Raw genomic sequence first — 14,691 nt, 5'->3', positions numbered from 1 at the left:
CTACATACTTGTTATGATCTTGTTGGTTAACAAATTTAGTATTGACCTATTGAATTGGATGTTCATTGCACATGTAACATGTTTGTTATATCCTCTATTAGTCCTTGTAAATGTCTAATAAGTAACCCATTATCACACGCTAAAACAAGTGGATTGTGTCACTGACGTGTACACATTTCTTCTTATATGATCATTATCATGTATTAGTATTTATTAGATTTAAACATCAAGTACTTTAGCTCTTTATGCTTCTATAAAATTTAGTATCACTCTAATTTTTAGACAGGCATACAATGGACCCCCAATAGATCCCATCTTGAGGCAATCAATTGAGTTGAATGCCAACGGAGAGCATTCAAGGATTTGATCTCACAATTTTCACAAATACAATACTGAATTTGATCTCACTTTAAGGTTATCAGGTAGCTACATATATATATATATATATATATATATTCATATATATATATATATATATATATATATATATATATATATATATATAAAAATTAATATTGATTAAGATGGTTAGATATGTGGTGAGTTACTATCACTCGAATTTGACAAACACTACATCCACAAGTAATATTTATGTCCTTCGCTTAGATGGTTCAAAGTTTTACTATAGATGAATTTGCACATGTGAAGAATAAAACACATTCAACACAACATATATATCTAGAGTCCTTATATACAAAAATATTGGCGGTGTAGGTAGAAATAAATTAGACATTTCCTTGGATAGAATTAGAAAGAAATGAAAGTCTCTAATCTCTAGCAATTCTTGAACTTGCAAACTGTCTAAGATTTACACTTTCTTTAACTAACAATTTTGACACATTATGAAATTCTTAGTCACACTTGCAAAACAAAACTTCAAGAAGTATAAAACCTAACTACAGCTTAGATTTATTAAATAAAGATGGGTATGGTCCAACGGAAAAAGAATAAAAAATAAAATAAAATAATATGCTTCTAATATTGTGGGTCTTTAGTCCCTCTCTTTGCTTTAGCATAGTAAGTTAAAGTGAAGCTGAAAAAAATAAAATCAAAGACATGACTTGTTGCTTTCACAAAAATCACTCTTAGCCATCAGATTTGAACTTTTAAACACTAATTTATCAATATAAGAGGGACAATAAAAATGGACCAATTCTAAAATTTCACTCATATATTTCATTCATAACCAAATCTTAATGCCCAAAAAAATCATGTACCATTGGCTAGAAAGCTAGATATAGCAATAAAAGAATAAAAATTTGGGCCAATATGTAAATGTGAAGTTTGTTACCAACGAGGTAAAACGACCACTCATGAAGTTAGAGTTCGGTTTTAGTTAAACATGCTAAGACTCAAAACTCACCATTTGTCATCTAAAAGCTTAACATTGTACCTACTAAAACTTAGCACGCCATACTGACCAAAGTTTATGTCTTTATTAGCTTATACCCAAAGAAATCACTTTGTTACTTTGGATTTACCTATATTCGTGGGTCTTTATCTGCATATCAAATATTAGTGGTCGTTTGGTTGACATATGAATGTTCAAATATACTATAACGAATGGAAAAAGTGGCTTAAACTAGTTCCTCCAAACGAGCACTTAGGAAGTAAACCAAGTATTCAATACTTTTTGTTTCCTTGCAGAAATTCCTGTTACATAGCAACCATGGTAGAAATATGGAGTAACAAAATCATACAGATTCAGAAAAATGATGTCAAAAGACGATAATTTGTTGCTTGTAATGGGATCTCAGGTGCTACAAAGGATACAAATTACGTCTGAAACGATAATGGAGTTTATGTACAAGCAAATGAGAGCTGTAGCTACAGAGTTTCATGACCCTTTCATCAGAATTTCTTTAGCGATACTCCGTGTAAATTATACTCTGAAAAGGTTACAACATGGTGGGCAGGTTTATGCCAGAATAAATTGGCAAATTTTGTGAACCAGGAGCTCTACAAGAAACTTGGAATTTCATTTTGATCAGATACATTTAAGCAAGTTACTTAACACGTTATTGATGTTGTTCGGGCTGTGGAGAAGCTGCAGGCCCAGGAGCTATGGTGAAATGTACGCCTCCATGCTGTCCTGCCTGTATCACATATGCAACTTCACCTGCCGCCAATGCTGCTGCTTCCTATTGAAATCAAACATATGTGAAAAATAAATGTCATTGCATGTCCAAAAAATAAAAGCACTATATCTGTTTCAAAGTATGAAGAGACAGAAAGAGAGAGAGAGATCTAGTCAGATGAGAAGCATAAAAGGGAGGAGTCAAAGGTTATTTGGAAACAATCCATATAGCAAGAACGAAATGGTATGCTTTAATTATTTTGTAACAATCCATGTAGCAAGTTTTTCATACAACTACTTCGTATTTCACAAAATGAGATACCAGTAATAACCTTCATAATAACAAAAACTGGAATCAAACTGAGTGTCGAATGTCAAGATGTGATGGCTTATTTTTTATGCCAATATATGTTTTTTTTTTTTTGGCGACATACAGATGTATTGATAAGCCAAATGACAATTCCTTTACAAAGAAACAGGACGAAATGTAAAGGCATACATTGATTATGAAAATTATCATTTCCTTTTGCTTCATAACCCCTATTGGTCCAAAAGAAAATAAACATTGAATTTAAACTAGACTCTCCATTGGACAGACTCAGTATTTGCTGACCAGAGACAATTATTGTATCACAAGTTTCTTTTTGCAGCGACACACTTAGGAAAGCAGTCCAAATGCTGTTGCAGAACAAGGTTTCAGTTACTAGACAAGCTTGGTCTCATGGAATTAGTAGTACTATAAGAGAATTCAAGAGAGGTGTCAGAGTCAAGTGTCAGGAAACACATCTTAACGCTCACAACTCTTCCTTTAGAGGTGACTTTCCACCTCTAGTTTTCACCCAATTCCTCCATCTTTCGTCTCCTTTCCACCTCCAATATAGCAACTATTTCCCACCTATCGCCTATTTACCAACTCACAGTAAGTCTTGTACAAGGCGGACTTTTGTTAGTTTTATTGGAAGACTTCAATCTGAGGGCAATTTTAACAATTTTTATGATAACTTCTACTCATTCAAGGGTAACTTTTAATTTGTAACGAGTCTTATTGTATTTTAATGTGTATTATTTACCCATCAGGAAAAAAAAAAAAATTGTGCATTTTTCAATTGATACATGTTATTAATAATATAACGCATTATAAGTATATTTTTTAAGGGTAAAATTTATGGTTAAAAAAAAATGGTAACTTCAAGGGTAACTTTAAATACTTTTAGGGGGCGTTTGGTATAAATTCCGTAAACGGAATGGAAATGATTTATATAAATAAGGGAAAGGGTAATGATACACGTTACCTTTGATATATGTTTGGTATCTTTATAAAATGGAAACAAATTGAGGAGTTTATGATTGAGGAGGGAAACACATTTTGTTTCCACTAGTTGGATAAGGGTAACAATTTAGGGGATTTTGTTACCCTTTGGAAACGGTATTTGTTACTTATAACTCATACCAAACTAATAGAAACGGAAACACTTATTTGTTTACATTTCCTATGTTACAAATTTCCATACCAAACACCCCCTTAGGGTAACTTAAGTTAAGGAAAGTTCCCCTTATTCAAGAATTTGTAACCAACCTAATAAGATAAACACAACAGCTTCCATTATAGGTTCCACATCACATATTCTATAATTTGGTTCACAAAATATAGAGTCTACATAGATCACTCAAATACTCATTCTTACCTATATTAACGCTAATTAAAACAATGTTTTCTCCGGGTAATACTCATTCCAAATTGTACTAAAATGAAAGCTATCTTGGAATATCCTTGACAGAAAGCAAGATGATTACTGTCTCAAAAGAATGTATCGGTATCTCTCCCACCTAATCTAATCCTTATCCGTAACAATAAAGTTACATAGGGGGTAGTCGTTAAAAACTTGTGATTTATCTATACCCCAAAACTTGACATGTCTCTTTGGCTCTTTACATGATGAATATGAGTGAAAATTTTGGTCCTAAGGGTACAACTACACAGACTAACAAATATCCAATTATCACTCTAAAGCTAATGCTTTGAATTTCATTAATTCCATCTTAAGCAACTATTGTTTTCCATAAAATGATTTAAGATATTCCAACAATTTTTTTTTCTCCCTCCGCTTTTTATTCAAGTTTATGCCAATCAATAAAAAAAAATGCTTTCAAGGACACAACATGAAGAGGGGGAAAAAATAACCCTTGGAAGGGATGCAACCTGAAAAGATTTAGCCCTAATATTTAACCCAAAGAACAAAAAAAGCCGGTAATCTTGCTATCTTTTCATTGTTATTATTTTTCTTCATTTTAATGGAGTTCAATTTAACCAAGTAATATGATGTAAGCTACCATATTTCGAACATGTAAAATTGTAAACTGCAGTGTATATCTCAGGCGTGGCATAAATTTAGATGAATGTGGTGATTGGGGTGGGAGTGCTCCAATTTTATTCTTTAATTAGAGGAGGTGACCTCATCCCGTCAAAAAAAAAAATAGAGGAGGTGACAATAACAATTGAATTTTGAGTTTATAGAATGAAAGAAACTTATCAATAACAAGAACAAAAAATATTACTCCGTCTCACATAGTCATTACACGAGTCATTATATATTATTTATTGTTGATTAGCTATAATAATTCGGTTGATTTGATATCACAATGCTAATTGGAAAATTGGAACTGGAGTGAAGATACAGTGCTTCTATGTCCCTCATTGAACAATCATATATCAGCATTTTATTACAATATAAGATTTTAAAATCACTTTTTAAGCAACCTTATTGGTGATTCTTTTTAGTACCATTTGATTAATTTTTATCAAACACTGTATACGATACATCTTATGTGCTGCATGGGTCCAAATAATAGTTTATATTTGATAATGGTCAAAGATTGAATTTAAAGAGAGTGAAAAGGTGTGCCAAGACATATCTGAGACAAATGTAATACACAAGTTTTGGAAAATGAAACATAAGTATGGAAACCAACCTGTCGTTGCCTTCTCCGTTGCAATATGCTAATAGCCCAAGCCATTATGTAGCATGGAAGAAGAAAACCAGCAGCTCGCAGCAAGAAAAGCTGTAAAAAAGAAACTAGTCAACATAATGTCTAGCAAACAGAGAGCAACCATTTACAAAATTCTTGCATTACTCACAGAAAAGAATGTGGAAACATCATCATCCTCGCCATCAGGACTTGTCACATAAAGAGCATGCCTCAAGAGTAATAGAGCCATCAACTGCCACAAGAGAGAAGAATCAGCAAAACCAAAACAACAACAGCGGAAACCAAAATAACCAGTAATAGTAGGCTAAGATATAGAAGGACAAGAAACCAAAAGGGAAATCATATCATCATTACATAAGCGTTTGCATGGTACAAAGAGTGACACTAAGCAGTAAGCGCCCTTTTTTAAATTTCAACGTAGTGATCAAATCTAGCAAGTTTAGATCCAGTTTACTGGCTAATAGCACAAACCAAACCAACCAGTTTACTAAGGCAACTTTCTCATCTAAGTAATCAAACTGTAAGGCCAAAACTTAATATTAGCGGAGGCCATTACAGCAAAATGAACTCCAACCAAAATCTTGAATTCTGATGCTTCCAGGCTTCGAATGTATTGTGACGAGTAATCAAACTCTTTTACAGTATGAGGCTTTTTTTCTTTACTTTGATTCTAGAGCATATGAAAGTTATATTAACTGATCTTTCCTAAATTATCTAAAAGAAATTTTCTGTAACTGCATTTTAAAAATATGTGTTTCCAAATTCTCAAAAATTAGCCAAGAAATACCAGCATTCTTAGTAAACCCAAACCAGTTCAACCCAATTTGCATGTTGATATCAAATCAAGATATAAAGAAGTTTATAACTGATAGAAGAGGCTTATATAAGGCCTAATATACAGCTTGTCGACTGTAAACATGTTAACGTATTATGTTAAGTGGGGTAAACAATTAATCACTGACACCTTTATCATCAATTTATCAAGACAGAATCCACCGCTCATAATCACAGTTGGTGCACCTCTTGCCCTAAATAGTTATGATCATATAGGTGTTCATTTAAAACAATAATGCCAACTTACAATGAGTGCAGCAGAGCGACAAAATGCTGCTCCATTGGCATTTGTATCAGCATACTCGTCATACTCAGCTTCCAGTAGACGTCTTTCAGCAGCTGCCATTGCCAAAAGCCGTGGGTCATTCAAATCCAATGGTGCACCAGACACGGTCCATTGAGCACTGTAAGCAAAAAGAAGAAGTATTAAATTGGATCTTAGACTGCTGCATATTAGATTTCCATTGATTATTCCACCACTCAACAGGAACATTTTGGCCTAATATGTGCATGCATGAAAATAAGGGAACACATTCATACAACATACACCATAAGATGAAAATACAGTAGGTAAAAAGCATGAAAAGAGCAGACCACTAAAAATTACCTGATGTCAATAGCGGTATCATCAGCAGGTGGAGGTGGTGGTGCAGTATAACCTGGTTGATAAGGCTATAAACCAAGAAAGAAAGATTACTTAATGATTGCTCAATACCAATAATGACAAATAAAATACGCCACCAAAAAAAACAAGAATCAAAGACGGGAGACCCACACATAAGTGCATCAAAGTTAAGCAAAATCATCAAGCATATTATATGAGTCGATTTTTAGCATAACTCAGATCCACTATGCTATATTCATTTGATACAAAAACTGATCCTTTACTTTCAGTATTACCCAAATAATAATTACAATATAAAGAAGGTTTTGGTTCAAATCTCAAAACTTGCAAGACACCAACTTTATCCTATATAAAGTGAATCCGATAAACACATTTGGCAAATGAGAAATATAGGTAAAGTTTGAGTTTAGCTGTATATCATTTGCAGAAGATCCAAACCAACAATATGAAATCAAAACAACAGTAGCCCAAAGTACATCAGACCTTTGGTTGTGAAGACAACAAATTGATACTAGTTCAGTGGCGATAAAGACAGATAACCTCAAGGAAAGGCTTATACAGTGGCATAGTGAATGTCAAAAACAAACATGAAAATAGTAATTTATCTCAGAAATTTGAACTCAATTCATTGAAATTGAGCTTTAACCAAATACAGCCTAATTTTTAAGGGTATAAGAAGTCAATCAATCGAACAGGAGCTACACCCACCAACACCAATTATTGAAAGCTACTTCTAAAGAAAATATTTTCAGAGTTGACTTATAAGAAGATGTTGACTCCCAATTACTCCATCCTCAATTCTAAAAAATGGATTACAAATAGGCTACACATCTCAAGACCAAGGACAAATAAAAGAACCAGCCAATCAATTCCCTTTTACAATTCTCTAATCAAAGTCTCAAACTGATAGCATTCCAGGAAATTTCTATGATTAGAATAAAGAAAGGAAGAAGACCATTTAAATGCCAAATGCAGTAAAACTACATTCATTCACAAATAATTTCACTTTCAATTTTCCAAATAAACTTGGGAAAATCTATGCCTGTAGCCCAGAAAATAAAGACTTTACACAGCAACAACCAACCGGCACAATAAGCTATACTCTACCCCGGGGGGGAAGGTGAATTCAAGAATAGATGAGCTCAAGAAGACAAGAATATAATTCAAAACGAACAACTGTACAAAATAAAAAACAACAGCATCATCCAACAATGGAGATCAAGAAACAACACATACCTGATGACAAATCTCACATATGATGTCTCCTTTCTCATTGCACCACCTTTGAACACATTTCCTATGAGCATACTGCATCACAACCAAAAACTTGTTTAAGAGACATACTAGTGATCTAATATAATATAAGTACCAACGTCAATTTCAATATGCACCAGAAACAATTAGATGCTCCCTCCATCCTTTTTTAAGCTATATATAAAATAGAGAACATTTAAACAGGAAAAACGGTGGGTTTATGAAGTGACAAAGGTGCCTCTGTTCTACACGGCACTAATGCAACTTAAAAAAATATGAATGAGAGTTGGTATTCTTGGCAAGATAAATAATGGTACAGTAAGATAAAAATAAATAAATAAAATAAATAAATAAATAAAAAGGTTATCAAACGTTATGCAAAAAGTTTGGAGTTTTTATTTGAACCCATAAATCATTCTAAAACAATACTATGAAGGGACAAAAGTAGTAAAAACATACTCATATAACTAATGAAACAACTTCAAGCTCCAATCTTAGACAAAACACACTGAATTTCAGCTCTCTTTTCTATGCATATCGCAAGCTCCAAAAATTAAAAAGAAAAAAAAAAGTTTTGAGGCAATATCAATCCTCCTGGAAACCAAAGAATCAAACAATACTAGCTGTGAGAACCACAAAATCCTAGGAACACAGAACGTAGCATGCACAATCCTCATCAGACGGAGTGACTGACCACAGAAATAATAAGTGTGTATAAGACTTTGCCATCAATTCCAAACGGTTTCATTGTTGATTATAAGCCCAAAACAGCACAATTGGAAGACTTATGGAACTTCCAATATCAAAAAGTATGTTTGTTATAATGCCACAACCTAAGATAATTAATAAGTTTGTTTGCAGTCTTACAATAGAACATCCCTCATATCAACTACCAAGTGTTCAACTTTATTTAATAGCTTTATTACCAATTATACCCACATGATTAGGTTACAATAACACAATAATGAAAGTCAACAAAGAACATGTGTTGGAAGTAACAAAGTACTACAGTTATTTGCAAAGAATTTCCATAGAAAATCACACATAAGCTGACCACTGTTTACTCATTTTATGGCCTTGAACCAAAAGAACCAGACAAAACTCTAAAACAAAGGTAAAGAAGTTACCTTCAAACTGCCACTGCAAGAGCAAGGAACCTCCAAATTCTTTACACTATCTTCCTCCTGACATATCCTACACTCAACTCCCTGAATGAGAGGCTGTTCTTCATCAGGCACATCATCGCTTAAAGATGGGCACGGGCCGTGCCGGCACGCGGGCGGCACGGGCCCGGCACGACTCCGGCACGGCCCGGCACGGGCACGGTGGCCGGCACGGCACGGCACGGCGGCACGCCGGCGTGCCGTGGGCCGTGCCGTGAACAACTTTTTTGGGACCGGCACGGGCACGGCCCGTGGCACGGCGGGCGGCACGGTGGCCGGCACGTGGGCCGGCACGCCGGCACGACCCGCCGGCACGGCACGTGGCACGGCCCGGCACGGCCAGGCACGGCCCGGCACGGCACGGCCAGGCACGGCACGGCACGGCACGGCCCGTGCCACTAGCCGTTGGAATATGGCCGTTTATGGCCGTTTTCCAACAGCTATAAACGGCCATATTTTCCACCCCATTTCCCACCCAAATCCCCTATAAATACCTCATATTTTCCTCCAAAATTTTCACAATTCATCAACTCATCTCTTCTCTCTTATTCTCTAATTTTCTTACTCCCAAATTCTCAATTCTCAAATTCCTAAAAAACATACAATCTTCCTCTCTTTTGTGAAAAGAAAAAAAAAATTCCTACTCTCTTATAAATTTTACATTTTTACTATTATTACTTGTACTAGTCTACTACCAAAAAAAAAAAAAAAAAAAAAAAATTGTTATATTTACATTCGGGAAATTAAAAATTCGGGAAATTATAAATTTGGGAAAGCATTGAAGCGTCATTGTAAGATCTAACTCAACTTTATTTTAATTTGTTATTGTTATTGTTACTATTATTGTTATTATTATTAATTTATTATCATTATTATTATTATTATTATTATTATTATTATTATTATTATTATTATTATTATTATTATTATTGGAACTACTTAATTATATAAAAACTACTTTCTATTTTAATTGTGGGTTATTTGGATTGTTGAAATCTGTCTAAGGCGGGATTTGGGCTCTGGACAACGTCGCTCCTAACCTCTCCTACCTGGGATCTCATTGATCCAAGTAATCTACTATTATTATAATTATTTTTGAAAATTTAATTTATATAAAAACTACTTACTAATTTATTCTCATTGATCTCATTGTTGTTAATTGTTACTTTGTTATTGTTAGTTGTGTTATTATTATTAATTAATCATGGCATCAAACCCGAACGTTTCCTCCTCCTCTAGAAAAGCCAAGTCAACACGTAGGGAATCACCAAACCCAAACACTTCAATGTCTATGCCCCCCCCTAACATGCCCTTTCCCTCTCCTAACATGCCCTTTCCAAACACTTCCACCCCTTTCTTTCATCCCCAAAACACGGGAGGGCAAGAACAAATGGATGATATGGCTCCTTGGACCCAATTTCAACAAACCCAATTTCAACAATATGAATTTCCTCCTCCTCCTCCTTCCCAAGGTAGCCAAACACAAGCTTGCGGGTCGAGTGAACCATCCACCCATAATCCTAACATATTAGAGTGGTGTACCGAAGAGGATTTTGCTCAAACCAAAAGAAAGAGTGGATGTTGGGTACATTATCAATTAAGTAAAGATGGAAAAAAATGCAAGTGTCGGACTTGTGGTAAAATTTTCTCGGCCGATACCAAGGGAGGGACGGGACACCTTACTAGGCATACAAAAAAATGTGGTGGACCATCTAGTGATCCAACCCAACCTAAAATTTCTCAATTCCACCCACAAGGTTTCATTTACAATTACGAGAGAGATAGGGATGAACTTGGGAGAATGATTGTACATGCAGAACAACCTTTTCTTTTCGCCGAAAATGATGCCTTCAACAACTATATTAACCGAGCACTACAACCAAAACACAAAAAAATCTCCCGAAAAACCGTTCGATCTGCTGCCATGAAGACTTATCTAGAGTACAAATTAAGATTAGTAAATGAATTAGCTAATCTTCCTAGTAGAGTTTCTTTAACCGCCGATGCATGGGATAGTGGGTACCAACTTCATTATTTATGTGTTACTTGTCATTGGTTAGATAATGAGTGGATGTTACAAAAACGCATCATTCATTTCAAAATGCTTGAATACCCTCATACCGGTCTTAACATTTCACATCATTTAATGGAAGCTATTGATGCATATAGTCTTAGGGATAAAATCATGTCTATGACTTTCGATAACGCAACTTCTATGACATATAGTGCGAATTTGGTTAAACCCCAATTAACCGATTTAGTATTAGATGGAGAAGCACTTCATGTTAGATGCATTTGTCATGTTCTTAACTTGTGTGTGAAGGATGGAACACAAGCAATTGGTCCATTTTATCACAAAATACGGAGTGCTATTTGCACTATTAATAGCTCTAACATGAGATGGCAAGAATGGAAAGGTTTTTGCAGGCAACAACGGATTAAAACCATAAAAATAGCACCGGATTGTCCAACTAGGTGGAACTCCACCTATGAAATGTTGAGTCGGGCAATCGAGTACAAGGTTCATTTAACACTTTTTTATAATATGAAATATCCACAAAATGCTTTACTTGAAGATGATTGGGTTAATTGTGAAAAATATATGCAGTTTTTACAATTACTATATGGTATGACACATTGTTTTTCTTCTGTATATAATCCTTGTGCTCATTCTTTTCTTAGCAATGCATGTTTACTTGCACAACTTTTTGCGGAACACCGATCAGAACATGCTTATCGTGGATATCTTCCATCCATGGAGGATAAATGGCGTAAATATTACACCGATATTCCTATGATTTATATTTTTGCTTCCATTTTAGATCCTAGACAAAAATATGATGGCACCTTTTTATTAATTGATATTTATTATAGTAACATGAATTTTGAAGGTGATGTTGAAACTTTTAAGACTAAGGTGACGGATGAGTTTTTTAATTTATATAATGTTTATGAAAGTAAATATGGAACCGTGTCTCGATTTGCCCCTTCTCAAACATCCAAAAATGTAAGTAAACGGGCCAAAGGTTTATTTGCACAAGCTGCTAACTTGATGTCTAAGTATTCAGGTACAGAATCATCATCATCTAGGAGAACTCAAAGCGATGTTTCGGAGTTGCAAATGTACTTAAGTTACGACTTCATGAAAGGCATGGACGATGAAGAGAAGTTTGGCCTCGACATCCTCGATTGGTGGAAATCACAAGTCGTGAAACATCCAATTTTATCGGCAATGGCTCGTGATATTTTTGCTATCCAAGTCTCCTCCGTTGCTTCCGAAAGAGCTTTTAGTGCGTCGGGAAGAGTTCTAGACGATAGAAGAACAAGACTAAAACCCGAAACACTTGAAATGTGTGTTTGCTTCAAGGATTGGTTGGATGCCGAAACTCGTTCTCAAGATCGTACTTATGCACAAAACGACGACGATGAAGGAACGTCGACTTCTTTTAGTTCTCAATCCACTCAATTGGCGGATGAACTTGAACCTCTAGGAGACGAAGACGAAGACGAAGATGAAGACGAAGGCGAAGACGAAGACGACCAATAATAATTACATGATTACATATTTACATTATACACTATTGTATTCTTTTTGTATTATCGAACTTCGTATTCCGTATAATAAATGAAGTTATTCAATATTCATACACTATTGTACGATTTTTAATTATCATTACTTATTTTGTAATTTTGTATTATTGAATTATCGTATATTCGTACCGGCTAGTCGGCTACCGTCATATAATAAAATAAGTTATTCTTCAATTTTTTGTGTTTTCGGATTATCGCACTAGTATTTTTTTTTTATTATATGCATTTTTGTTTTTAATTCGTTTTTTTTTAACATTTATTTTTTTTTTTAAGAAAAAAAAAAAAAATAAAAAAAAATAAAAACGGCACGGTTTGGCCCGCGGCCCGGCACGGCACGGCCCGCTAGGCACGTGGGCCGTGCCGTGCCGTGGGCTGGGGTGTGCCAATCCCAGGCACGGCACGGCACGGCACGCCGCGGAGCCGGCACGGCACGGCACGGCACGGGCACCACCCCGGCACGGCCAGGCACGGCCCGCGGCGGCACGGGCACGGCCCGTGCCCATCTTTATCATCGCTCACCTCACCAGGTTCATAAGAAGTAGACGATTCAGCAACATGATTATGACTATCAACAGACGATTCTGAAACCTCAACCCCTTTAACCGGTTGCAAAGTGTCCGATGTAATCAGACGGTCCACACACACAACATGGTGATCACTCATTTGTCTTCCGGATCAAACTGATGAATAACCAAATAATTCAGTAATACAGTAAATGACGATGCAAGCCACAGTTTTTCATCAGCCTAAAAATCTTCAGACTTTGAGAAAGAACTGACATATAAACATAAAACCTAAGCATACAGAACTATCTGAACAATCAGGCAATAAGCCCAACAACCCCCATTACAAAATTCACAAAGTAACTACTCGTAAATAGCTACACTTCAAATAATCCATGAAACAAGATAAATGTTCATAAGTTTTCCCCAATTTATTCCAGCTAATGAAAAAAAAAGCTCAAACTTTAACCTAGAAAAATATCCAAAAAAAATCAGTATAAATTAAGAAAAATGTAGAAAAATTATAATCAAGATAACCTAATGTTCTTCAATTATCAATCAAAATTACATACTATAACAAATTCAGACAAAAATTCAAAACCCCTTAAAGATGAACATATATGCAAACAACCCATATTCCCAGAAAAGGCACATTTTACATCTACACACAAAAAAAATTCCCAAATTCATCAAACCCATAAATTCTAAATATTGAATTACAGATTCCCGTCAAAATCAATTAAAAAACAATCAAAACCCCTAAAATCAACACACAATCAAAATAAACAAACACTATTTCCTTCAAATAAGAACAATTTAATCAAGAACTTAAGAAATTACCTTTTGATTCAGAACTTTTTTCTGGGAAATGAGTTAACAAAAAATACAAATACAAACTTTCTAATAAAAGGGGTAACTTTGTGAAAAAGGGTGATGATGATGATGAAATGAGATGGGATTTTGTGTAAGAAAATTCTGGAAAATAAAGAAATTGGGGTATTCTTTTATATTTATATGAACAGGGTTTGGTTGGTTTGAGTTATTTGACTGAAACAAAGCCAAAAGGAGGTGGCTTTCTTGGAATTTAATTCTTGGAGTGTTTGTTAACGTCTGTTAAATGGAATAGGTAGCCTGGTTTTTGACACATAACGAACGTTAGAGGACGTTAGAATGTAAAGAGATTATGATTTTTATGGAATCTAAAGAGGGGTTACCCACAAATTTGGAATTCTAATTTCTTGGAGAGGTTACAAAATATTTTTTTTATTTTTTGACAAAGAGGTTACAAAATTTTATGGAACCTACATTCACGATAAAGAAAATTGAGGGTTCAATTATTTGAGACCCATTGTATCCGTAATGCATATTTGAAGACTGATATGACTTGAAATAATTTGACTTATTTAAAAATAATTCAGTTTAAAATTTGATCATTAACTTGATTTGAATTGAATGATTCAAATTGTTATATGTACGCATTTTGGTGTTAAAATTTTAAATTGAGTTTTGATCTAAAATTTTTTAATGTATGTAATCACTTGTATTTTTGTAAATTTGTAGTGTTATACAAATATATGAACATATGGTATACCAATGATATTTTAACTCACTTCATTTGGGTGTTTAAATCTTGCTAAATGATGGTGCTTTAGGGTG

The 14,691-nt window shown here is 34.7% G+C and overlaps 1 protein-coding gene across 2 annotated transcripts; it reads right to left on the bottom strand.

The window, feature by feature from the left end:
• Positions 1 to 1,713: 1,713 nt before the first annotated feature.
• Positions 1,714 to 14,089, bottom strand: LOC145601705 (uncharacterized). Of its 2 annotated transcripts, none has more exons than XM_081657770.1 (9): positions 13,876 to 14,089; positions 13,049 to 13,212; positions 8,906 to 9,025; positions 7,761 to 7,832; positions 6,507 to 6,571; positions 6,147 to 6,303; positions 5,214 to 5,297; positions 5,048 to 5,137; positions 1,714 to 2,141 (listed from the first exon to the last, which is right to left on the bottom strand). In XM_081657770.1, exons 2-9 carry the CDS (start codon positions 13,193 to 13,195, stop codon positions 2,019 to 2,021), a joined length of 858 nt encoding a protein of 285 aa, XP_081513896.1. In that variant the 5' UTR covers positions 13,196 to 13,212; positions 13,876 to 14,089; the 3' UTR covers positions 1,714 to 2,018. The 2 variants fall into 2 exon arrangements, with proteins under 2 accessions (XP_081513896.1, XP_081513903.1); XM_081657777.1 differs by having other exon boundaries at positions 8,906 to 8,986; positions 13,052 to 13,212.
• Between the last annotated feature and the right edge of the window lie 602 nt (positions 14,090 to 14,691).

Source organism: Chenopodium album, chromosome 2 (assembly GCF_948465745.1).
Source record: "Chenopodium album chromosome 2, dcCheAlbu1.1, whole genome shotgun sequence".
NCBI lineage: Eukaryota > Viridiplantae > Streptophyta > Magnoliopsida > Caryophyllales > Amaranthaceae > Chenopodium > Chenopodium album.
The sequence above is the reverse complement of the archived record's forward strand: the minus strand, read 5'-3'. Positions and strand labels throughout refer to the sequence as shown.